The sequence below is a fragment of the Emydura macquarii genome, unplaced genomic scaffold (assembly GCF_026122565.2).
Source record: "Emydura macquarii macquarii isolate MOO-44397 ecotype Brisbane River unplaced genomic scaffold, CSIRO-AGI_Emac_v2 contig_613, whole genome shotgun sequence".
Taxonomy (NCBI): domain Eukaryota; kingdom Metazoa; phylum Chordata; order Testudines; family Chelidae; genus Emydura; species Emydura macquarii.
In genome coordinates, this window is record NW_027130750.1 from 515 (window position 1) to 26129 (window position 25615).

Below are 25615 nucleotides of genomic sequence, written 5' to 3' on the forward strand. Positions count from 1 at the left end.
AAGACCGATCCTTGAGGAACTCCACTAGTAACGTCCCTCCAGTCCAATAGTTCACCTTTCAGCACAACCTCTTGCCTTCTCCCCTTTCTCCCAGTTTCTCACCCACCATCACTCATCAATTTCTTATCTCATCAATCAATCATTTTGACTGATTTACCATGATCAGTCCTGGCTGCCGGGAGGACTCCAGGAGGGATTGTTCCTTCAACTCTCTTGGGTGCAGGGGGGTGCACATACTGCCCCATCTCTTTGGATGCTGAAGCCTGCTATCCCTTGTATACCCAGTTAGTTATCTGGGTTGGCGAGGCGGTTTATGGGGATATGCCCTCTCCTCTCTGCCCGCATTCAAGTGACTGGGTGGCTCTAGAAAGACGTTTCTATGTGCTTCCCGAGTAAAGGGACTCAATTGTGCCTGGGCTGGAACAGCAGATATAGGGATAGTAAGGCTCCCTGCAACATCTGCAAAGGGTCTGGCACTTATCTTTGGAGACAATTTTAACTTTAGCAAATCAGGACATGATTTTTAATAATAACAAAAAAAAGTTATTGTTATCAGCAAAGTATAAAAGCATCAGAAAACACTGATATCACCATTTGCATCTAGAGTCCAGCCAGCATCAGTAAATCACTAGAAGCAGTCTGGGTACACAACCACATGTACATACATCTTTACTTTGTGGTCACAGGTGGCAGTAACATGTATTTCATCAGTACAAAAACATGCTTTCTAGGATGCTACATGTACAGACAAAGGAAAAACGGCACACAACAATACAAATAAAATCACGAGTAATTGTTTCAACATCTTCAGTTCTGTTTGTCTATTATTCACAAACTTCACCACAAAACCTTGCATAGAAAGCACATAGATGTCACATATCAAGCTAAGCAATCCCTTGGCACTCCTAGCCAGCCCACGTCTGCAACAGCAAGTAATACAACTGAATTGTTAACTAAGAACCTTTATTGACTGGTGAAGGATAAACAGAAAGAATCAGGTTTAACTTTCTGATCCCAGGCCGGGTTTGCAGTACTAACAATTGGGGAAAAAATCTTTTAACATCTAAAGGGAGCAAATTTGATCTGGAATTACAGTGAGACAAAAACATGGCACCTACAATTCTATTTTCACAGTCATTTTTTTAAAGAGGGAACAAAAACCTAGAAATGAATTACAATCTGCTCTGAGTTAAATGATTACATTCTGTGATATTGAGTACTCCACTGGAGAAAAAGACTAACAGTTTTCCTTGGTTTCTCCTTTAAAAAACAAACTAACAAGACCTTGTCAAGTACTTCCACATAAATACATTATCCAGACTGGATTCAAGCACCAAGTATAATAACAGTGAGGGAAAGCAATGAGTCTCAGACACTGATGTCTAAAGGAGGATATCTGAGTAGCTAGAGTTCAGCTACTGTGCTCTGCTTCCCCCTGGAGCTAGCACTGAAGAGGTAGTTTTGGGCTGTGTCTACACTGTAGATCTAGGGGTGTGATTCCCAGTCTGCGCAGGCTGACTCATGCTCTCTGTGGTCGAGCTAGCGTGCTAAAAATAGTAGCGTGCCCAGGATTGCATGGGCAGCAGCGGCAGCGGCTAGCCATCCTGAGTACATAGCCCGGGGTACAGATGGGTTTATACTGCAGGAGGCTAAACTGTGCTGCTGCTCATGCTATCACATCTACACTGCTACTTCTGGTGTGCTAGCTCAAAGAGAGCTAGCGCAAATATGTCTGTGCCAGCTGGGAATCACACCCTAGCGCACAATGTAGACGCAGCTTCACTCTGCGTCCGTGATGCTGGATGGGCTGCCAAGAAAGTTCTCAGGTCTGCTGGAGTAATGGAGAAATTCTTTCTCCCATCGTACTAAAGAGTGAATTTTGCAGGGTGCCACACAGTTGGATTAAGTCCCTCTCTGGTTAGCAGGCTTCTCTATTTATTGCTCCCTGCACTTGCAGCCTGTCACTAGGCTCTGGTTTAAGCAAACAAATATCTGCTTACCTTGGAATCGTGATTTCTACATGTTAATAATATTTCCAGGACAAATTCTGTTTCTTGGGATCTAGTAAAGGTTGTAACTAAAGTCCCCAGTGTCTCGTCCTTTCTAATTCAAATACCTCTTCCTCAGTCTCCTTCATGATTAGAAACTAATGTACAAAAACAATTTACCAGTCAAATATTTCTTTATTCATTTCCTCTTCTATATGTTCTGGTTAATGTAAACCAATTCTGACTGTCCACACCGAGCCATCCCTCCTGGGCTGGCTGTTCCTGTGTCTTGTGGCCTCTTTCTCACAGTTTCAGGCACAGCTTCCTGCACCATTCCTAGAACAGGAGCAGAGCAGTGCAGAGCAGCACAGCAGGTATGTACATGGCAAATTATATGCCTACACCATTTATGTGTATTCTTTGTTTGTTTAACTCATGTATTTAGAATGCACACATTTAATTCACGCATTTTACGGTGATGACAATTAGCCTTTGGAATAGATTATGAAAGCATGCAATAGATTCACTAGCACAAGCGGGAAGGTATCTTAGCAATTAAGGGCCCACTTAATTCCTTGTGTAGTTCTACTGGCTTCAGTAGAGCTACACTAGGGATTAATTTGGCCCTAGGATGCAGCATATTGGAGTCTGTAGGTAGAACAAGCAGTGAAACTTCATTTCTGACTTTTACAGACCCAGAATAATGGATAAAAAAGTTAAATGTGGCTCAGACATTGTCCCTAAACCAAACCTTAACTACTTCAAAAACAAATTTAAATACATCCAAAACTGTTTTCCATAGTACATCAAGTTCAGCTTCTTCCCTGGCTTTTGCTTGTTTTGCAGCATAATCTCTCTCTTTTTCTTCTAAACGACTCAATTTTTGTTGTTCCAAAACCTTCTACTTTTCTGCTACTTCTTTGTGCCAATTTATCCTCTTTTCAACTTGAAGCTGCATGTCTTTATCCCTTATTTTTAATTCTTCTTTTAGTTCTTTTATTTGTTCCTCATAATGACGTTTTATTTTCTCTTTCTCTCTTTCCAGCTGCTCCGTATAGCTCTTCATCAGCTCCTCTGTTTTCTCTTGAAGCTTCTTCTCAGAAAATTTATACATCTCATTAGTATAACATGTACCTCCATTGTCCTGCACCATCTTATCTACCATCTGCAGCAGCTCATTAACCTGGGCACTCTGTTCTTCTCCAGTGGCTCTGTTGTTGAAAGCACAGTATCGTTTTCCAAACTTTCCTACCAGCTCAGAAATGCCTTGGGCATCAGAGTGTTTTAAGAAATCTTCTAGTTTGGTATCCTCTAAATCATCTTTTCGGGTGAATAACAGGATCATGTACTTTATGGCCTCTTCTCCAAAAATATCTTGTATTCGTTTGACTGCTTTCTTTTCCTCCTCCGTGTAGCGGCTCAGTGGAACCACTAGAACGATAGCATGGGGCCCTGGGGAGGAGACTACAATACAGCGACTGATCTCTCGACAAGTTTCTTCCACCGGTACACACGTGTCAAAAATGCCAGGAGTATCAACCACCACCACTTTCCGCTCATTCCAGATTCTTGCCCCTTTGCTGCATTTTGCAGTTACAGACTTCGCTGAGATTCTGGACTCAAACAGCTTCTCACCAAGGATGGTGTTTCCTGTTGCACTTTTCCCAGCTCCAGTTTTACCTACAAGAACTATTCTCAGTTCTGATTCCCCAGTGTTGTGGCTGACATCCCCTGGGGCTGTTGGGAACACATGTGAGATATTCATGACATTACAAAGATAACCAAGTAGACACAATTAGGTTTGAGGATTTCTGCCTATACAACTACAGGCATTTGAATGTGCAGAGATGAAGACATTTTCACTTTGGAACTGAATGACATAGTGATATGGGGCCCAATCCCACTCCCGGTCAGGTCCCTCCACATTGGGAATCTTTCCACTGACTTGACTAAGTGTTTGATCACTGCACTAACTTCTCACCTCTGAAATTACAGCGTAGGGTCTAGTGAGCACTGGTTTACTGGTATCATCAAAGTCACTAGTGCACATTGGTCCACATCCCAAAAGACCGAGTAGTTTGGGCCGTCTCTACAGTTGAGAGACACAGGATTGGAACAGCAGTGTGTCTGGCAGGTCAGGAATGTGGTTAACCGACAGTCTGGGTTAGGAGGGAGTCTCTTTCAGAGTGGCTGCATGCACTCTCCTTGGCTCTTCTCAGCACTCTTCAGCCGTTATAGTCACGGGCAGTAACAATTATAAAAAAATCCCCAACTATAAATACCTTGTTTTTAAACCTCTTTTGTGTCATGGGTTCTGCTACCTTGCTGACCTCATTCCTAGGGGGTTCTTACCCTTATTTAAGACATTTGCATTAATACTCAGTGCAGAATATTAATCTCAAAGGGGGAGGAGCTCACCTGCAGATAGTAAACCTTTACAAATATTATATTTATATTATTTAAGGGCAAAGAAGGGACAGGACAGAGTTCTGAGTGTTATTTTCTTACCATCAGTTTGTTCTTTCTGTATCCGGCTTTCCATTTTTAGTTGAAATATCTGTTGAAAAACAATTTTATTTAAAACCTAGAACTACCTTCACCCAGAAGAACATACTACAGAAATTCAGATATAAGAGAAACTTCAGCAACCACATTTCAATACATTTGTGTTATATGAAGGCGCCTCTCTGCCTTTAAACTGGAAAGGATTATGGCAGACAATTGAATGCAAAAAAAGAGCAGTGTGAATGACACGCTTTGAAGACACTTCACTAAACATTCTAAAGAAAAATTGGACCTGATTTTGGATACTGGTCTCTAATTTTGCACTTGAAATTTTATAGACACACTTAATTCTGTCTAGGAATGGCTGGAAAATGGAATTTCCATCCCACAAAAAAATTCCAGATTTAGAAATTTGGTTTTGTCCTAATTCAGGACAAAAGGTTTCAAATCTCAAAAATGTTGTGAAATGAAGTATTCTGAAATATTATTTCAATGTTTCTGAAATGAAATATTTGAAACATTTTATTTAAAAAACATTGAAATAATGAAGAATTAAACAAGTTAAAATAATTAATATTATAATGTAATAGAAATGTCACACGAAAGCTGGAATGACTTGATTGAAATGTACACATCTACACAATCTTAACTCTGCCTCCCTCGAAGTGGCACTAGCCACTGGGAACTCTCTGCATGCACTCCAGCTGTATTCACTGTGTTAGTGTAGCTGTACTGAATGGTGGAAGGAGTAGTTGGAGCAGCTTGGTAGAGATATGATTGTAATGTAAGGCTTGAAACTTTTCAGCTAACAAGTTGTACATCAAAACTTATGTAAATGGCTAATCTTCAAGGACAATGGCCCATGCAAACATCCGATGACCCAGGAAGCCAGATGTCCTCTTGTAATTCTAATTTTGATAAGAACACCACCTTTGCTTTTGTGTTTCTGTCTGTCTGCCACCTATCTGTAAAGGTCCCCCCCCCCCCATGACGCCACTCCCCTTCTACCTCCACCCTACCCCCCCCCCCACCGAGTGTAACCTTAGCTGTCTGGATGTAAGTGGAGTGATTAAAAGTGTCTCAGTATGTATTTAATGACCGTTATCATGGTTGTTCTCTGTAGATGGAACAACGTCTGTATTTGTAAATGAATAGATAAAAAATTTAAAATGTATTAGGTAATCGATAAGAAAGGGTATATAACTTATCACTGTAACATCAGGAAGCTGAAGCTGGTTTAGCAGACTTCCCGGTATCGTGAATAAATCTCTCTCTTCAGTGTTGTCTGTGCAGCTTGTTTCTTGGGGAAAGAATCCTTTCGTGCTTTACAGTAATAGGAGGAGATCTGGGTCTGAGACCCCCAGGTGTGTGATCAAAGGAAAGGGGTGCATGCGTACCATGAGGGTTCCAGCATGCATCACTTCAGCAGTGAGCTGTGTAGGTGGTGTCAATAGCGGGGCACAAGGGTCTTCTTGCCATGGGGATTGTCAGCTCTGAGGTGGGACATGAGTGAGTTTAATAGGGGTAAGTGAAAGTGTGGTATTAGGTGGAATCCTCTGGATAACAATGTAAAAGGGGATAAAGCGGTTGTAAAATTTAACGCGTGTGGGATTGTTTCTGGGGAGCAGGCTGTAGGTAGCTCCTGTTCGGCATAGCTCCTCCAAATACAAGTTTTCTCCTATCAAAGAGAAGGTATTTGACTGTGCTACAGTTGTCACGAGCCCTAATCCCTGAGTGATATGCATCATTTACAAAGCCGGCATGTGAATATGTGGGCTATAGGCATACTTTGTCATTGCTCAAAGAGAGTAGAGTTAAGGTTGCGTGGTAGTGTACATTAACTCTGTATTTCCTGGTTTCAAGAGGTTTGAGATTTGCTGTACACCTCATTCTGGAAGACCACAAGAAACTTAAAAAAGTTTTTTGTCAGTGAATTGCCTAGTTGTTTGAAAAGGAAGAGAAATGTTAGGTGTTACTGGTTATTCAGGCCGTTGTAGTTCTCACCTAAGTTTGTAGCTGATATACTACTGGGGATAGGGTATAACAAAAACATCTAGTTTTTATATAGTGCTTTTCATCAGTAGATCTCAATGAACTTTAAATCATTATCCCATTTTACAGATGGGAAACTGAGTCACATAGTGGTGAAGTGACTTGCCCAAGGAACCCAGCAGGCCAGTGGCAGAGCCAGGAATAGTCCTAGTCTAGTGGTCTCTCCCCTAGGCCTCATGGTTGCTATGTGATTCCACAGTGCTCATCCCCTCCTCTGTAGATTTTGTTACAGTGGAATGGGAATAATGGTCATGCTTTGAAATATTTGACACCTGCAAATGTTAATAGGGCCAGTGAGAGAAAACTGAGACAGGGTCTCTGTCCCCAATCCTGAAACTTTTATTATATATTGGTTACAATTACTTTAAGTGAATGAGAAAAGACTGCTCTGTGTCTCTCCGTCTCATCCCCCTCCCAGCACAAGGACCCCTCCATCACTGCCATCAACATTTCCAGATCAGCCTCCCCTTCCCAGCCCATTAGTTAGCACACTAAAAGCCATTAGGATGTAAAAAGACCAAAAAGTTGGTCTCGTGCCCTCTGCTACTGCATACACATATCACACATTCCTAATGATGAAGAGGGCAAGGTACTGATCTAGAGCAATCGGAATCACTTTGTAAGCAGGGTGCAAGCAAAGAAGATGCATTTTAATACAGCTAAATGTAAATGTGTACAGCTGGGAACAAAGAATGCAGGCCATGCTTACAGGATGGGGGCTCTATCCAGAGCAGCAGTGACTCTGAAAAAAGACTTGGGCGTCCTGGTGGAGAATCAGCTGAACACGAGCTCCCAGTGTGATGCTGTGGCCAAAAGGGTTAATGTGATGCTGGGGTGCATAAACAGGGGAATCTCAAGTAGGAGGAGAGAGGTTATTTTACTTCTGGATTTTGCACTAGCGCAACAACTACTGGAATACAGTGTCCAGTTCTGTTGCTCACAATTCAAGAAGGATGTGGATAAATTGGAGAGGGTTCATAAAAGAGTCACGAGAATGATTAAAGGATTAGAAAACATGGCTTGTAGTGACAGACTCAAGGACCTCAGTCAATGTAGGTTAACAAAGAGAAGATTAAGGGGGAATTTGATCACAGTCTATAAGTACTTACATGGGGAACAAATATTTAATAACGGGCTCTTCAATCCAACAGAAAGAGAAAGGTAGAACATGATCCACTGCTGAAAGTTGAAGCTAGACAAATTCAGACTGGAAATACTGCGTAAACTTTTAACAGTGAGAGTAACTGATTGTAGGTACAATTTGCTAATGTGGTGGTGGGTTCTCCATCACTATCAATTTTGAAATCAGGATTGGATGTTTTTATAAGACATGCTATAGTTTAAACAGGAATTACTATGGGGAAGTTCCATGTCCTGTGTTATATGGGAGGTCAGACTAAACGATCATATTGATTCCTTCTTCATCTTAGACTCTATGAGTATATAGGGCCCATTGGTCTAGATAATATTAGATAACACTTAGCCCTGCCATGACTGTACTAAATAACCTCTCGAGGTCCCTTCCAGCCCTATGATTCTATGAAAAACACCAGGCCTCCCACACCAATGAAGAGATGTGTCCACGACGATCAATGGCTTAGTCTTCCCTCCGCCCCTGAGAAAAAGACCTCTATGAGGCTTTGGTCCACTATTTAGTAGGTACCGTAGCATTGTGGAAGTAAATGCGTGGTTACGCAGGTGGTGTCGAAGAGAGGGCTTTGGATTCTTCGATCATGGAATGCTGTTCCAGGAAGAAGGATTACTAGGAAGAGACGGGATTCATCTAACGAAGACAGGGAAGAGTATCTTCGCAGACAGGCTGGCTATCCTACTGAGGAGGGCTTTAAACTAGTTTCGACGGGGGACGGGGACCTAAGCCCGAAGGTTAGTGGGGAAGAGGGACACCACAAGGAAGCAGAAGGAGGAGGGTGCAGCAGGGGAGGCCTCCCAATTCATACTGTGAAAGTAGGCCAGTTGGCTACTTATCTCAAGTGCCTGTAAAAAAATGCAAGAAGCCTGGGAAACAAGCAGGAGGAACTGGAAGTCCTGGCACAGTCAAGAAACTACAACATGATTGGAATAACCGAGACTTGGTGGAATAACTCTCATGATTGGAGCACTGTCATGGATGGGCATAAACTGTTCAGGAAGGACAGGCTGGGGCAAAAGGGTGGAGGAGTTGCACTGTATGTAAGAGAGCACTATGACTGCTCTGAGCTCCAGTATGAAACTGGAGATAAGCCAGTTGAGTGTCTCTGGGTTAAGCTTAGAAGCAAGAACAACAAGGGTGATGTCGTGGTGGGAGTCTGTTATAGACCACCAGACCAGGAGGATGAGGTAGATGAGGCTTTCTTTACTCAACTAGGGAAAGTTTCCAGTTCACAGGACCTGATTCTCATGGGGGACTTCAATCACCCTGACATCTGCTGGAAGAGCAATACAGCAGAGCACAAACAATCCAAGAAGTTTTTGGAGAGTGTCGCTGACAATTTCCTGGTGCAAGTGCTGGAGCAACCAACTAGGGGCCATGCTTCTCTTGACCTGCTGCTCACAAACAGGGAAGATTTTGTAGGGGAAGTAGAAGTGGGTGGCAACCTAGGCAGCAGTGACCATGAGATGGTTGAGTTCAGGATCCTGACAAAAGGAAGAAAGGAGAACAGCAGGATACGGACCATGGACTTCAGAAAAGCAGCCTTTGACTCCCTCAGGGAACTGATGGGCAGGATTCTCTGGGAGGCTAATATGATGGGGAAAGGAACCCAAGAGAGCTGGCTGTATTTTAAAGAGACCTTATTTAGAGCACAGGAACAAACCATCCCGATGTGCAGAAAGAATAGCAAATATGGTAGGCGTCCAGCTTGGCTTACCAAAGATGTCCTTGGTGAACTTAAACGCAAAAAAGAAGCTTACAAAAAGTGGAAGCTTGGTCAGATGACTAGGGAGGATTATAAAAACACTGCTCGAACATGCAGGAATGAAATCAGGAAGGCCAAAGCACAACTGGAGTTGCAGCTAGCAAGGGATGTGAAGGAGAACAAGAAGGGTTTCTACAGGCATGTTGCCAACAAGAGGAAGATTAGGGAAAGTGTGGGCCACTTAGAGAATGAGGGAGGTGACCTAGTGACAGAGGATATGGAGAAAGCTGAGGTACTCAATGTCTTTTTTTCCTCTGTCTTCACAGACAAGATCAGCTGCCAGACTACTGTACTGGGAGGCACAGAATGGGAAGGAGGCGAACTTCCCGCAGTGCTGAAGGAACGGGTCCAAGACTATTTAGAAGGATTGGACATACACAAGTCCATGGGACCGGATGCAATGCACGTGAGGGTGCTGAGGGAGTTGGCTGATGTGATTTCAGAGCCATTGACTATTATCTTTGAAAGTTCGTGGCAACAGGGGGAGGTGCCTGAGGACTGGAAAAAAGCAAATATAGTGCCCATCTTCAAAAAAGGGAGGAAAGAGGATCCAGGGAACTACAGACTGGTCAGCCTCACTTCAATCCTTGGAAAAATCATGGAGCAGGTCCTTAAGGAATCCATTTGAAGGCACTTGGAAGAGAGGAAGGTGATCAGGAACAGTCAACATGGATTCACCAAGGGAAAGTCATGCCTGACCAACCTGATTGCTTTCTATGATGAGGTGACTGGCTCTGTGGATGTAGGGAAGGCGGTGGATGTGATATACCTTGACTTTAGCAAAGCTTTTGATACTGTCTCTCACAGTATTCTTATCAGCATGTTAAAGAAGTATGGGTTGGATGAATGGACTATAAAATGGATAGAGAACTGGCTAGAGCATAGGGCTCAACGAGTAGTGATCAATGGCTCCGTGTCTAGCTGCCAACCAGTCACAAGTGGAGTTCCCCAGGGGTCGGTCCTGGGGCCGGTTTTGTTCAACATCTTTATTAATGATCTGGAGGATGGGATAGATTGCACCCTCAGCAAGTTTGCGGACGACACTAAGCTGGGGGAGTGGTAGATACCCTGGAAGGTAGGGCTAGGATACAGAAGGACCTAAACAAACTGGAGGATTGGGCCAAAAGAAATCTAATGAGGTTCAACAAAGAAAAGTGCAAAGTCCTCCACTTAGGAAGGAAGAATCCCATGCACAGCTATAGACTGGGGACCGACGAGCTAGGCAGCAGCTCTGCAGAAAAGGACCTGGGGGTAACAGTGGATAAAAAGCTGGATATGAGACAGCAGTGTGCCCTGGTTGTCAAGAAGGCTAATAGCATATTGGGCTGCATTAGTAGGAGCATTGCCAGCAGATGGAGGGAAGTGATCATTCCCCTCTATTCGGCATTGGTGAGGCCGCATTTAGAATATTGTGTCCAGTTTTGGGCCCCCCACTACAAAAAGGATGTGGACAAGTTGGAGAGAGTCCAGCGGAGGGCAACAAAAATGATTAGGGGCCTGGAGCACAGGACTTATGAGGAGAGGCTGAGGGAACTGGGCTTGTTTAGTCTGCAGTAGAGAAGAATGAGGGGGGATTTGATAGTGGCCTTTAACTACCTGAAAGGGGGGTTCCAGGGAGGATGGGGCTAGGCTGTTCTCAGTGGTGGCAGATGACAGAACAAGGAGCAACGGTCTTAAGTTGCAGCGTGGGAGGTCTAGGTTGGACATTAGTGAAAAGTTTTTCACTAGGAGGGTGGTGAAGCACTGGAATGGGTTACCTAGGGAGTTGGTGGAATCTCCATCTTTAGAGGTTTTTAAGCTGAGGTTTGACAAAACCCTGGCTGGGATGATATAGCTGAGGTTAGTCCTGCTTTGAGCAGAGGGTTGGACTAGATACCTCCTGAGGTCCCTTCCAACTCTAATTATCTATGATTCTATGATTCTATGATTTAAAGAGAAGCTAAGGAAATTAACATACAAAAAACTTAATTAAGATGAAGTTAAGCCTGAAAGCACATGTGAGTGGTCTGATTATTTAATACTTTTCAGTAATACTGGAATTCAGGGAAAAACTATGGCTCCTTCTCTGGCTGTAATGGAAAGATGTACATGGAAAGAGTCTGTAATTGGTTTTTACTTCTGTCCATGTTTCAGTGTTTACAGTATTTCCAGTTCCCTAGTCTCCTTCTGACACAGACGAAGGACTACACAAAGAGGTAGGTTTTCAGCAGAGGATTCAAGGAGGATTAGGTCTCAGTTTGGATAGATTTTCCCTTTCATAGGGAGCAACATGGAAAAAAACACAGGGGTGCCTGTGGGAGAAGCAGAGAGGCATGCAGTCAAGGCTGCCATCATTAGCAGAGTGAAAGTGGAGTTCAACAAACTAGTAGTTTGATAGGCAGGCTGGCTTTAATTATGTAGGGTATTAAAGGCAAGGAACTTGTGTTTGATGCAGTGGGGTTGGGGGGCTGAGCCAGTGGAGGAATGCAAAGAGGAGGGTGAAGTGGTCAGAGAGATGAGCCAGGAAGATGACCCTAGCAACAGTGTTTTGCGTGAACTTGAGGCGGGCAATACAGCAGAATTCAAGGCCAGAAAAGAGGAGGTTACAGTAGTCAAGACATGAGATAATGCGGGCCTGAACAAATGCCTTACAAGTTTGGTCAGACAGAAGAGGCTGAATTTTTTAAATATTATATAGGTGGAAACATCAGACTTGGACATGGCCCGGATGTGAGGGTCTTCTAAAGCAGTGTTTTCAACATTTCTGGACACCTAAAAGCTTTCAAATGGAGGTGCAGACCCCTTTGGAAATCTTAGACATGGCCTGAGGACCACCAAGGGTCTGCAGACCACAGGCTGAAAACCACTAGTCTAGAGCAAGGGCGGAGTCAAAGATGACATCCAGGCTATGGGCCTGAGCATCTGGGAGGATGGTGATGTCATACATTGTGACTGAGAAACTGGGGAGATGCTCGAGACCTGGGGGAAGATCGAACATTCAGTTTTGGCCACGTTGAGCTTAAATTGCCAGCCGGACATTCACAAAGAGATGTCAGAAAAAAATGATGAGATGCAGGATTAGAGGGAGGGTAAAATATCTGAGAAGTTCAGTTGTGACTCATCTGCACAAGTACAGATTCTAAGCCATGCCTGAGTCACTAGGCAGGAGTGGGGAATATTTAACAAGGGACTCACAGGATGTAAATAGGTGGTTGGGATGCCACATTGTTGAATTAACCGGGAAGGAGAAGTAGAGTGTTTTAGCTAGGAACATAGCAGGACTGAACGAGGAGAACATTTGTAGTGAGGGAAGTTGGCCTGGTCAGAGGTTTTCCATCAGAGATGCTCTGCAGCGTGAGAGCAGGAGAAGAGGAAGTGGATGATGGGGGTCAGCCAGGACTCTCGGTTGGGTGAGCAGGTCAGATCTTGCAATGGGAGAGAGGGGCAACAGAGTCAAGGGTGGTGAAGAGTACAGAGTGGAGAGACAACGACTGAATCCGTGCAGGAGAGGGAAGAGTGGGAGGAGAGGAGAGGCTGCAGTAGAAGAAAAGTCATAAACATTGACAGATTGGAAGTCACAGTAGTACCAGACAAGAGGATGAGAGGGAGGGGTCAGGCGGGTGATACTGGAAATGTGTATTTGAGTAAGCACTAGGTACATTTATCTGCATTTTCTCCTACCTTTAGAGTTGAAATAGACATCTCCTTACTTGGATCACTCACAGCCCCATCTGCACACACAGCTGACACCTGGAATCTGTAGGACGTCTCAGGAATCAGTCCTTCAACAATACAGAACTCTGTTTTCTTTCCTGTCCTTCGTTCCAGCCATTTGTCTTTCCCCTCCTGACTCATATCTCCTGCCTCCTCTTTATATTCCACCTTGTACTCCCTTATACTGACTCCATCTCCAATGACACTGGGACTCTCCCAGGTGAGGGTAATGGCAGATGAATCTACAACAGTTGTTGACAGGTTTCCAGGAGGGCTGGTAGGAAGAGTCTTCACAGGATCACTGACGTCGCTGCTCTCACTGAGCCCTGGTTTGCTCACTGCAGCGTATCGGAACTGGTACTCGGTGTTTGCACGTAGCCCGGTTACTGTGAATGTCTCTTTTTCGTTATTTACATTCACAGCCGTCCAGTTCTCCTGCCCTGCAATTCTGTACTCTACCCGATAGCCGGATATCGCAGCCCTTCCGTAGGCTGCTGGTTTAAATGTGAGCTGCACACGGTCATGTCTGATTCCATCAATCAGGATAGGAAGAGGCTTTGATGGAGGCTCAAAGCTGGTGCTGACCAGCTCTCTGTTTTCATACAGGTAAATGGAAGCTCCGGGATTGTCCTTGTCTGGAACAGAGGCCACAACGAACCGGATCTTCCCATGAGATTTATTGACACGAGCAAAGTCAGAGAAGGACTTTACGGCTTGTCGTGCTTTTCTTCTTATCTCTTCTTCCTCAAACCACTGTTTGGATTTTGGTTTCTCCCAGGCAGAACTGGCTAATGCTGGATCATGAGTTTTCTTCATCAATTGTCTCCGCAGCCAAAGGTCCAATTCTGATAAATAGGATTCCTCATTATGCAGTGAAGTGAGTGCAAGAGAGACAACGAAGTCATGCCTGGGGCTGAGAATTGTTCGTTGTAGCTCGCTCCGGGAGGATACGACTTCCACACCCACTTGATCAGCCAGGTAGGAATTGACAAAATCCATCTCTTCCTGTTTCTTACCCAGAAATTCATTGAGTTGCTGGGCAGCGAATGGCGACTGCTCCTTGTTGATTATAATGTCCACCAGGTCCCCTTCCTCTGCTCCGCCACCCCGGATAGAGGGCAAGGTTCTTGCTAGCTCTTTTTGGAAGGTCTGTCTGTGTTGTTTACACAGATCTCTGAATTGCTGGATTTTCCTCTTGATCTCGGGGAAGGTCGTAGCAACTCTGTCCCTCACCATGTCGTTGCACTGGACGTCGCACTCCATCAGGTGCTCCATGGCACTTTGAACATCGTTAATCAGCACCGAGCTGATCTCTCGTACCAGCTGAGCGGCTCTGGAATCCAGCAGGCTCAGTGGGTACAGCCAGACTCGCACCGGTACGGCGTTTTCACCAGAGACTCCAAGCCGCTTAGGGAGAGTGGAGTAAACTTCCATGGCATCTTGATAAGTAACCGGGTTGTTCTCAAGAGCAAAATCGCCATAAAATTTGCAACTAAAATTTTCAGCTTTTTCTTCTTCCTTGTTCTTCTTCTCCCCAGACCCCTCTGCTCTTCCGGAAACCTTTGGTATCTTTTCTACCATCAGTTTCATGTTTCCCTCTATCTCTCCCACACTCTCTGATGAAGAGACCTCCTGGTCAAAGACAAAGAAAGCCTGAGCCCCGTACAGCACAGCTGTGACCACATGGGTGGCCGTACCTTGGTCAAATACAGCAGGATAAGAGATGTTCTCAGTCCCCAACTGGCTCATGGTCAGCTGCTCAAACCTGTTTGTAACTGAGTAATGGAGAACCACTCGAGCATGATGTTTTGATTTCTTGGTATCATTTAAAAATGCTGCGGATCCATCTACTTCCACCATCCCCCCTAGGACACTGGCCATCAGGGATGCAGACAGACTGAGGAGAGAGGCCTTGTCTTCAACGGTGTCAGACGCAATGATCTGGAATTCATTCCTGTGCTTTGGCATTGTCTCCACGTCTCTTTTAAGAGCCTCGATGCCCCATAAAGTGATACCTGGAAAATTCCACAGGAGCACAGAGTCAGTGATCACTGGAGAGGACACGAAACTGTACCAATTGCATTTAATAAAATTATTTCAAATTAAAAATACATCATGAGCAACAAAATAACAGCACTGAGAGCTCAAATCGCTGTGCTCTGATATCTGACCCTCTGTTAGAATCTCTCTGTCTGTCTCATAGACTTTAAGGCCAGAAGGGTCCATCCTGATCATCTGGTCTGATCTCCTGCACAATGCAAGCCACAGAATCTCACCCACCCACTCCTGTAATAGACCATTGCCTCTGGCTGAGTTACTGATGTCCTGAAATATTGATGTAAAGAGTTAAAGTTAATCCGCCATTTACTCTAATCCAAACCAACAGTGTCCTGTGCCCCAAACTGCAGAGGAAGGAAAAAAACCCAGGGTCTCTGCCAATCTGACCTGGTGGAAAATTCCTTCCCGACCCAAAGTATGTCAGTCAGTTGGACCCTGAGCCTGTCAGCAAGACTCACCAGCCAGACAGCTGGGAAAGAATTCTCTGTAGTAACTCAGGGCCCTCCCCGTCTAGTGTCCCATCTCTAGCTGTTGGAGATACTTGCCACTAGCAGTGGCAGATTAGAGGCTATCTCATCACATCATCCCATCCATAAATTAATCAAACTCAGTCTCAAAACAAGCTCGGTTTTCACTCCCAACCATCTACCTACCTGGCTGTCTGTGTGATAATGTGTTAATTGTCCTGTTACCTCATTCTCCCCCTCTTCTACCTCCACTGGTCTCATCTCTCTGCTGCATCTTGTCACTATCCAGATTTTAAGATCTTTAGGGCAGGGGCTGCCTTTTTACTGTGTATAGCGACAGTGGCTTGTGATGGGGCCCTGATCCTTTACTGGGTCCATGGGTGCTACGGCCACACCAATAACAATCATCAATACACTGTATTATCATTATTATGAAGGCACCGATCACCATGGTGTCCAAGTGCAAGTGTCAGGATCACATCAGCATTAGTGAGAGTTGTGTCGTGCCGGGTGTGCTGCACACTAGTTTAGAGAGCAAGGTGCAGAGTGCACTGACCATCTGCGGAAGTGTGAAGACGTGTTTTTGTTCAGTGAGAGGAAATTTAATCTGAGTTTACTTGAAATATTCTTTTCTTCAAGTCAGGAAGGTCACAGATCTGCTACGCTGGGCACGTCTGCACTTGGAGTGGGGGTGTCATTCCCAGCTTGAAGAAGGAATTCCCAGTTTGAGGAGGGAGCCTGCTCAGTGCTACTGCACTACAAACAGAGGGCAGCCCTGGCAGCACGAGGGAAGGGCTAGCTTCCCCACGCACGTACCCAGCCGAGATGCTAGGTGCGTACTGAAGACAGCTAGCCCCTCCCACCTCCCACTGTCACAGCTACGCTCTTATAAAGCTACCTCAATCAGAGCTAGCGTGTGTATGTCTGCTCCAGATGGGAACCACACCCCCAATTCCAGTGTAGACATAACTGAGGGGCCTTCAGCCTGCCTGCAGTGGGGCCGACCCAGACCTGTCAGCCACAGGCAGAAGGGAAGTGCCAGCCCTGAATCACAGAATCAGGGGACAATATCCCTGCATGGAGAACGAAAGCTTTGCATGCCAGTTTCCCATTGCTGAACCTGGATGATCCTTTTGTTTCCAGGAAGAGCTGGGTATGTGGACCTTGTTATTCAAAGGAAATTCAGATAAACCTTCCTGTTCTTCATGATGGTAACTAACGTCACAGAGCTGTTACAGTGGGATTTTCAGGATGGGAAGCAAGATCATCATTTAGCTATGAACACACTCCACCTTCCCCTGACTGGAGCACTACAGCCTCACGCAGCCTTGATGGAGTTCAAATAGGGCCATGGAGCAGGCTGATGAGCCAAGGCTGAGCTCTGTGGCCTTGTGGGGGCAGAATCAGGGCAGTTGCCCAAAGAAACCTGAATGTCTGAATGTGCAGAAATCCTCCTTTTCTCCTAACGAGAACAGACAACGCTGGGGAGACTTGATCCGTAGCTTGGACATTCTTACATCCAAATGAACAATTAATGTCTGTGTTTCACTTGCATTAATTAACGTGGTTGTTATGTCATCAGCTTTGTAGCAGAAACTGGATCTCAGCCAAGTATAGAATAAATTTTGCCAGGCGACGTCTACCTGAAGTCCAGCAGAGGGCTAAACACCTCATCTGAGTATCCGTTTTCTACTTAACATCTACCAGCTAGGACTGGTCTGTCTGCTCCTGGTTGGAAGGCTGGCCCATGTGATAGCAGATCTCCTCTACGAGGCAGAGGCAGCTGAAGGCAGATACTGAACTGACCATGCCTGAGAATCCATCTCTTCAGCCCAGCAGGTTGGGATCAGTATCGCTGCTGCTCTTTCCCATGACCCTGGGAGCAGAGAGCAAGGAGCAGAGCCCTTGGCAGACAGTGCAAGAGATCATCCTTCACCTGGGATTCCAATGTCAGAGTGCACGGAGACCCTGGGAAGGCCACAAGGCACTTTGACCATTTTGTCTCTGGAAGCGAAAACAGTCATTGGCCTGCAAAAGTGACTAACAGTGAGTGAGGATTTTAACAGGTGCAGGCTCCACTCTGATCTAATGTCTGTTGCTAAACCAGGCCGTCCCGTTGTTCATCGTCTCTCTGGTGCACATTGTGACAGGACATTTTGCTCTGCCCAGGAGAGGAGAAGTTGAGTTTCTCTCTGGTGCGGGGCTGATCATGTTCTTCCTGGTTTGTGCAAACTCCAGCAGACGTGCCGGCTGCCTTGGCCGGAACAAGTGTGTGTCCAGCAAGGCCTTAATGCTCTGATCCCTCCCAGGGACAACTCCATGTCCCAGCCAGGTGATGTGTTCTGTCTCCCTCAGCAATTCCCTGGATGAAAGAATGACCTGACTGTGTCCTCTCAGCATCCCCAGCAGGTCCCTGCCCTGGGGATTTCAGGAAATATTGGATCGTCACATGTGAGCTCTAGTCGTTGGAAGTGTGTCTGTGCACCAGATCAGCATCTCAGTGGGCCCCAATAGGAACTGTTTTTTTCAATTGATTCGGAATTTGTCTTTCCAGACACCGTCATTTTCTGTGAACTTTCTCATAGGTGAAGACTTTGCACCTGATACTGTCCCTCCCCCACACCCCTCCGTTTGTGATCAGTTTCCCCAGGGCCAACTAGATTTACTCTGCATTTCTCACCAATCTGAGATACTCCAGCAATGGTTCTGCTGTGGGTGTCTCTTTCCCCATAGGCTCTGTGCAGAGTCCTAAAATGCAGCCCAGGAGAGCACCGCTGGGGATTACCTCCCTTCCTAGGCCAAGGACCCTGGGAGCACTGGCCAGATGGAATGGCAGCGATCGGAGCTGGAAGAGCAGCCATCCATATGGAGGATGCTCACAGGGAGACAGACATACAGCAGGACTGATGAGATGCCGTCTGTCTGTCTGACTGAGGGAGGAGCCCACTGCTGTTCCTGGTGCATTTCAGATAAAAATCTCTCTCAGCTGAGTCCTTGAGCACCCAGGGAGAGAGAGATCCACATCTGCCTTCACTGTCAGCAACGGGCTGATGCCGGCAGAGGATCCCCAGGGCCCCTTTCCTGATCTTTTAGGTGTGGCTGGGAATCCCATTCCTGTCACGTGACACCTTCCAGGAGCACAGGGAGGGACACAGAGCTCCAGTACGGCTCCAGCTGTCACAGGCATCACAAGTGCTCTGCCTGAAACCGTCAGTCTCGTGCCTTGGGGTTTTAATTAATTGTGTTTTATTTTATAGCTGCTTGTGGCAGCCCCTTCTCCTTCCTCCCCTGAAAAGGCAAGAGGCTTCCCCTTGTCTGAGCTTTTAATTTGTTGACGGAGGGGACTGGGCCCAAAGGCCTCTTACAGCACCCTGTGGTGTCAGCAGCGCCTGTGCTGAGCCTGGGGCTCCCCACCCACACGACATGAGGGGAGGCAGCTGGGCTCTGCACCACGCAGAAGGGGAAGCAGAGCTGGAGCCAAAAGGCAGACAGACCCTGGGGCAGACTGGGACGCAGGTGACCAAATGCTAGCCAGAACTTTTACATTAAACCTGAGAGTTTTCCACGGGAGAGCTCTGCAGCAGGGCCGTTCTGCTAACACTGCCTGAAGGGGAGGAGGCAGAAAGTAACTGAAGGGCTTTGCACAGGCAGGACAGGACACCCCCATCAGCCAGTGACTGGGAGGTCTGGTTTATCGGCCGAAGACATGAGCAGGCTGAAGACCCATCGTACCAGATCTGTGGACCTTAGCCTGATGAAGAAATCCGGGATACAATGAACAGGAATGTTGGGCTGTATTGACAGGATTATAGATGCTGCAAAACTGAGGGTAGAAAAACCAGACTGGTTTGTCCTGTAAAATCCTGACGAATTAAGTGTGTGTGTTTTGAAAAACTACGTTAAAATGAAAAATCCACTCGAAAATGGAAATGCAAAAACAACGTTGAAATAATGACACTCTCCACCCTGCCCTGTTCTATGGAGCCATTACATTAGATATGGGTCTGCCATAAAAATGAGAAGCTGTGCTGACATGTGTTTATGGAGAGATGGCCATTTGTTCATTCAATAGTTTATAAAGGAAGATTGTTCCAAATTTAGATCCTATTTTAACACTCCTCTAAATGTAGCTTGTAAAATTGCCAGATTGACTGCAAGGAAAAAGGGCAAATATTTCTGCAACGTTTGTATAAAACTCAGCCTGATGTTTGTGAGATACAGGCCTTAGAAATTATCCTGGTCTGGAATTTGGACTTAATTGGTTTATCTTTGCTTCAAGATGGCTTGGCCAAGAAACTCCAAATTTGTTTGTTCTCCTGGTTAGAAGTGATTTCTGGGGAGAGGGACAGAAGGATGAGAAATATAAAATACATTAATATTATTTTGTTAGTTTTATAATATACCGAGCTCCACACAAAGCTGGGCAGGGAAGCAGTTGACTATCTACACACTTCTATGGCCTCACACGCATTCATGTATTTATCCCTGCAACACCCGTTTGAGATGGGGAAGGACCATTATTGCCTTTTCACTGATGGGGGAACTGAGGCACAGAGAGACCAAGGGTGGAATCCACAGTGCAGCTTAGGCTCCTGACTTCTATGAAGGCTCCTAATTTCCATTGATTTCAAATAGAAGTCAGGAGGCTCAGTTGCTTCTTCACTCACCATCTTGCTTTGCTGCTTGGAGCAGAGCTCAGATTACCCAAGTCACTCCAATGGCTTGTCTGACATTTCTCAAGCTGCTTTTAGTGTTTCTTCTTAACAAACATGGAGGTTTTGTCTAAGCAGTGGAAGTTATTGCCTAATAAGTGTCTGGAAAATGCTTTCTGTCTAAGCACCCTTTAAACATTTCACTCATGTTTCACTACATGTCAGTGTTAGACCTAACCAGTCACTTTCCTCTCTCACAGCTGCTGCCATCCCAAAGGAGAAAAGACTGAACCAGGTTCTTCTGTTGAAAAGGCCCTGCAGGGTGGCTAAGTTGGCAAGTGGTCTGTAAACAATAGACACGAGTGGTGCTAGCGCAGGTCTAAACATACCTGGTATGAGAGTGTCGCTCCGGCAGTCGTACAGCATCCCCAGTCGCAGAGGGCGGCCCAGGGCTGGCATCTCAATTGGACCTCCAGTGTAAGCCATGATGGTAGCTGAGAGACTGATCCAGCCCTAAAACACACCAGCAGCACGGTTACACACACAATGTGATCTCCTTCTACCTGTGTTGTCCCTGTGTGGAATTCATCCCCCATGCTTTGAGCAGGGGGTTGGACTAGATGATCTCATGAGGTCACTTCCAATCCTAATCTTCTATGATTCTATGATTTTTGGACGGTTACAAATGGATATCATCAAGGGAAAGAGAAGGTCTATCCGCATGAAAGCAAATCCAGGGAGAATTCTGGGCTCTTTATGGGACATACGTTTTTGGTTGCAGGAGATGCCCATTCTAAGTGGCTTGAAATATTCCATATGAATTCAGCTAGTTCAGGGCAGGTGGCTGAATAATTAGACTATTGTTTACAAGGTTCCTGACCAGACTGTGGCAGGGGAACTCAATTCACATCTAAAGATTTCAACAGTTTATCAAAAGAAATGCTATCACACATGTCACATGATCTCCATAGCATCCTGCCAAAAATGGGTTGGTGGAAAGGTTTACCCAGACATTCAAATGAGTGATTTGCACTGTGCCTTCAGATAAAGGTAGCTTCCAGTGCAAGACTGAATTTTCTTTTTGCTTTTAGGAATGCAGAACCTGCTTGTACAAATGAGACACCAGTGATGTTGTTTATGGGATATAATTTAAGGTCTTCTCTGGAATGGACCTTGAGAAGTCTTCTAGTCCAGTTTCCCGCACTCATGGCAGAACTAAGTATTATCTAGACCATCCCTGACAGGTGTTTGTCTCACCTGCTCTTAAAAACCTCCAATGACAGATTCCACAATCTTCCTAGGCAATTTATTCCAGAAATTAACAACCTGGACAGTTAACAACTTTTTCCCTAATGTTCAACCTAAAACAAACTTGCTGCAATTTAAGTCCATTGCTTCTTCTCCTATCCTCAGAGGCTAATGACAACAACTTTTCTCCCTCCTCCTTGTAACAGCCTTTTATGTACTTGGAAACTGTTATCATGTCCATCCTCAGTCTTCTGTTCTCCAGACTAAACAAACCCAGTTTTTTCAGTCTTTCTTGATAGGTCATGTTTTCTAGACGAGTAATCATTTTTGTGGCCCTTCTCTGGACTTTCTTCAGTTTGTCCAAATCTTTCCTGAAATGTGGTGCCCAGAACTAGATTTCATACTCCAGTTGAGGCCTAATCAGCATGGAGTAGAGCAGAAGAATTAATTCTTGTGTCTTGTGTATAGCACACGTGCTAATACATCCCAGAAGGATGTTTGGATTTTTTTGCAACAGCATTAACACTGTTGACTCATATTTAGCTTGTGATCCACTATGACGCCAAGATCCCATTCTGCAGTACTCCTTCCTAGACAATAATTTCCTATTTGGTATGAGTGCAGTTAATTGTTCCTTCTTAAGTGGAGTACTTTGCATTTGTCCTTATTGAATTTCATCTTATTTACTTCAGACCATTTCTCCAGTTTGTCCAGATCATTTTGAATTTTAATCCTAGCCTTCAAAGCACTTGCAACCCTCCCAGCTTGGTATCGTCTGCAGACTTAATAAGTGTACTCTGTATGCCACTATCTAAATCACTGTTGAAGATATTGAACAGAACTAGACCAGAACTGATCCCTGCAGGACCCCACTCAATATGCCCTTCAACCTTGACTGTGAACCACTGATAACTATTTTCTCCTCACGCTTCCATTGCTTGTAGTGGTCAGGGCGTCTCCAGCCACTCCAGTTTCCCCGAGGAGGGGGTAGGGACCCGGGCCCACCCACTCCTCTGGGTCCCAGCCCAGGGGCCCTGTGAGAAGCAGCTATGTGCTGCTGGCACCCTGCTCCCAGCTGCAAACTCTCTTCCCCTGGGCTAATTTTCCCCCTCCTTCTGGCTTCTTGAGCCTGGTACCTTCTTCCAGCCTGCTCTTCCACAGAATCTCTGAACTCCAGTTTTGTTCCTCCTCACAATCAGTACTCATATACACCACACAGCACAGCACTCCTGCTCCTCCCAGCTCGTGCCCTGAGTGTTTGGGGCGGAGCCCTTTTATGGAGCACCTGGCTGATCACTAATTAGCCCCAGCTGCTCCTGATTGCCCCCTAACGACTCTCAGCTAAACTGCAGGGAACAGAGCCCGGAGCATTCTGAGGCTTCCATCTCTCCCTTCAATCGCTTTCCTGCTGTTGGGGAGTTGCTGCTGCCCCTCCTTTTTTCTCTTGGGGCCCTGCTTGTTTGCCCCCCAGCTGGCTGTGGGGGCCTGCTGCTTCTGCTCCTGCTGCTGCTGCCGTGAGCACCCTTCCCCTGCTGTGGTTGCCCCTTTGGCCCCAGCCTTTGGGGCACCCTCTCCCATTCCCTGTTCTTGCCCCCTACTGCTTCTTCTGCAGCTCTCCCTACCCTGTAGCTTCTCCCCTGCTTTGGTTGTTTGTTTGCCCTGCCCTTGGTTTGTTTGTTTCTTTGGATTGCCCTGCCCCTGCCCTTGGTTTGTTTGTTTCTTTGGTGGTTTGTTTCTTCCCTGATCCTGCCCCTGGCTTGCTCCTTGCCCCACCCGGGCTCAGTGGGCTTGCCTCTGGGCCTTTCCAGCCCTGCTTTGGCCCTGTTCCCCTCTCTTTTCTGCTGCAATTTCCCCCTCTGCCCTGGCCCAATACCCCCGCCCTGTGGTGCTCATGGCCCCCTTTACCTGACCTCCCCGCCCTGTTTTTGTTACCCCCTCCTCCCCACACTGCACCCCCCTCTGAGTTGAAATAGCCCCTGTTCCCAGTGCAGCCGGAGGAGCCGGTGCTTCCATCTGGGCTGGTGAGTGAGTTTTTTGTGCCCCTGCCTGGACTGCCCCCCCTGTTCTTCTTATTTGCCCTGGTGCCCTCCTCCCCTGCTGTCGGCCTAGCGGGGAGGAGCGATCCACCCTTCCCCTCCCCCACCCCCCTCTTCTCCCCTTTCCCCTCCCCTACCCCATCTCCCTTCCCCCCCTCGCCCCTCCAATCTCACTCCCGTACCCCTCCCCCTCTAATCTCCCTCCCTCTTGCCTCCTATGCTGCCCCCCCTTCACTCCCACCCTCCCTGTTGCGTTCCTACCTTCCCCCAGGATGGCGTGTGTGTCTGGGGCCGGGACCCCCTCCCTGGACGCTCCTGCCCCTTGCCCCGACCCTCCCCCCCTCCCGCCCAAGGCGTCTAACCCCGCCACCTCTACTGGACCACCGGCCGTTAGGCCCAAGGCTCTGGCGGTGGACGCCTCGGGAGGGGACTCTAGGGACTCTGCCGCTGCTCCAGCTCCCGCCCCCCCTGAAACTCAGGGGGGTGCGCCCTCGGCCGGGAAGAAGGGCCAGGGGAAGAAAAAGGGCAAAGGCCCCGCCCGGGCGGCACCCCCGCCCGCGGTGGGGCCTGCCACCGCTCCCTCCCCCGCTGTCCCTTCCCCCGCTGTTCCCTCCACCAGCTCTGGGGGCGGCATCGCTCCCAGAGCGTACGCCCAGGTCGCTGCAGGTCCTCCGGCCGCCGCCTCCAGCACCATCCCTGGTGGCCGGGGCCCCTTCCCCACCCTCACCAGGAGGCATGGGGTCCGCTGCCTCCTGGTGCCTGCCTCGCCCCACGTGGAAACCTACGTGCGGGCGTTGGCGCGGGTGGTGGGGCCCACGGCCGTGGTGGCGGCCTCCAAGATGTACGGGAAGGTGGTCTTCTTCCTGGCATCGGAGGCCGCCGCCCAGGAGGCGGTGGTGACGGGCCTGGCGGTGGGGGGCGTCCACGTCCCTGTGGAGCCCCTGGAAGACCTGGGCGTACGGGTGGTCCTCACCTCCGTCCCGCCCTTCCTCCCCAATGCCGCCCTTCTGCCTTTCCTCTCTGCCCTGGGGAAGCCCATCTCCACCATCTGTCCACTCCCCCTCGGCTGCAAGGACCCCGCCCTCCGCCACGTCCTCTCCTTCCGCCGGCGGGTGCAGCTCCAGCTGTCGCCGGCGGCGGCGGCGCGTGGCGGAGAGGCGCTCGAGGGGTCGTTTCTGGTGCCCCATCAAGGGGCCCAGTACCGGGTCCATTATAGTGCAGGTGAGACCCGGTGCTTCCTCTGCCGGGCGACGGGGCACGTCCGAAGGGACTGCCCCCTGGCCCGGCAAAGCGGGGAGCCCGGGACCCCCGGGACCCAGGGGGGTGCCGGCCAGGCCAGCGGCGGTGCCCCCCTCAGCCGTGCGGACCCTGTGGCTGCCCCTCCTCCATCACCTGCCACCTCCGCTCAGGCCCCGGGGGTGCCTTCCCCGGTGTGCCCGGACGAGCGAGCGGGCCCCGCTGACGCCCGGAGCTGTCTGGCGGGGCCTGCGGGGGAGAGGGAGCCAGGGCCGCCTTTGATGGACACTGGAGTGGGCACGCCCCAGGGAGAGGCCCTTCCTTCCCTTGTTACCCCGCCTCCGTTTTCCCGTACCCCGTCCCTTGCGCTCTTGCCCCCTGGCCCTGCCCCCACCTCCCAGCCCTCCACCTCGGAGGGCTGGGAGCTCGTGCGGGGTAAGCGCGGCAAGCGCAAGGCCGGGACCCGGTGCCCCCTCGTCATCGAGGAGGGTGAGCGCCCCTGCAAATCCCGTAAGGGGGCTGCTGGACCCGGGCCTTCCGCCGCGCCCCCTGCCGGGGCCCGGTGGGTGGCACCGGCTGAGGAGACTGCAGCGGCAGCTGTGGGTGGTACCAACTCCCTCCTAGTGTCCCTTCTAGAGGAGTCCCCGGCCGGATGCCCCTCTGCCCCCATGCCCCTCGCACCCTCTGTGGGTGCTGGGGCTGTTTCCTCCTCGGTCCCCGCCGAGGGAGACCTCGTGGTGGCGGGGGGAGATTTCTCCTCCCTTA

General features: G+C 47.9%; 2 protein-coding genes across 2 annotated transcripts; both read right to left on the reverse strand.

The window, feature by feature from the left end:
• Nucleotides 1-2715: 2715 nt before the first annotated feature.
• On the reverse strand, nt 2716-4530 carry LOC137148216 (GTPase IMAP family member 4-like). Its single transcript, XM_067540861.1, is given in 2 exon segments — nt 2716-3725; nt 4497-4530. Coding segments are annotated over 2 exon segments (1044 nt in total).
• An 8560-nt stretch (nt 4531-13090) lies between these two features.
• On the reverse strand, nt 13091-20816 carry LOC137148214 (stonustoxin subunit alpha-like). Its single transcript, XM_067540859.1, has 2 exons — nt 20720-20816; nt 13091-15168 (listed from the first exon to the last, which is right to left on the reverse strand). Exons 1-2 carry the CDS (start codon nt 20814-20816, stop codon nt 13091-13093), a joined length of 2175 nt encoding a protein of 724 aa, XP_067396960.1.
• Between the last annotated feature and the right edge of the window lie 4799 nt (nt 20817-25615).

What these genes read in the sequence shown, in the direction of transcription:
- LOC137148214 (XM_067540859.1), bottom strand. Translation starts at nt 20,816, where the DNA reads ATGGCTTACACTGGAGGTCCAATTGAGATGCCAGCCCTGGGCCGCCCT. An exon ending in GAGCGACACTCTCATACCAG is followed by an intron (nt 15,169 to 20,719) that starts GTATGTTTAGAC and finishes GGAATTTTCCAG; the next exon opens with GTATCACTTTATGGGGCATC.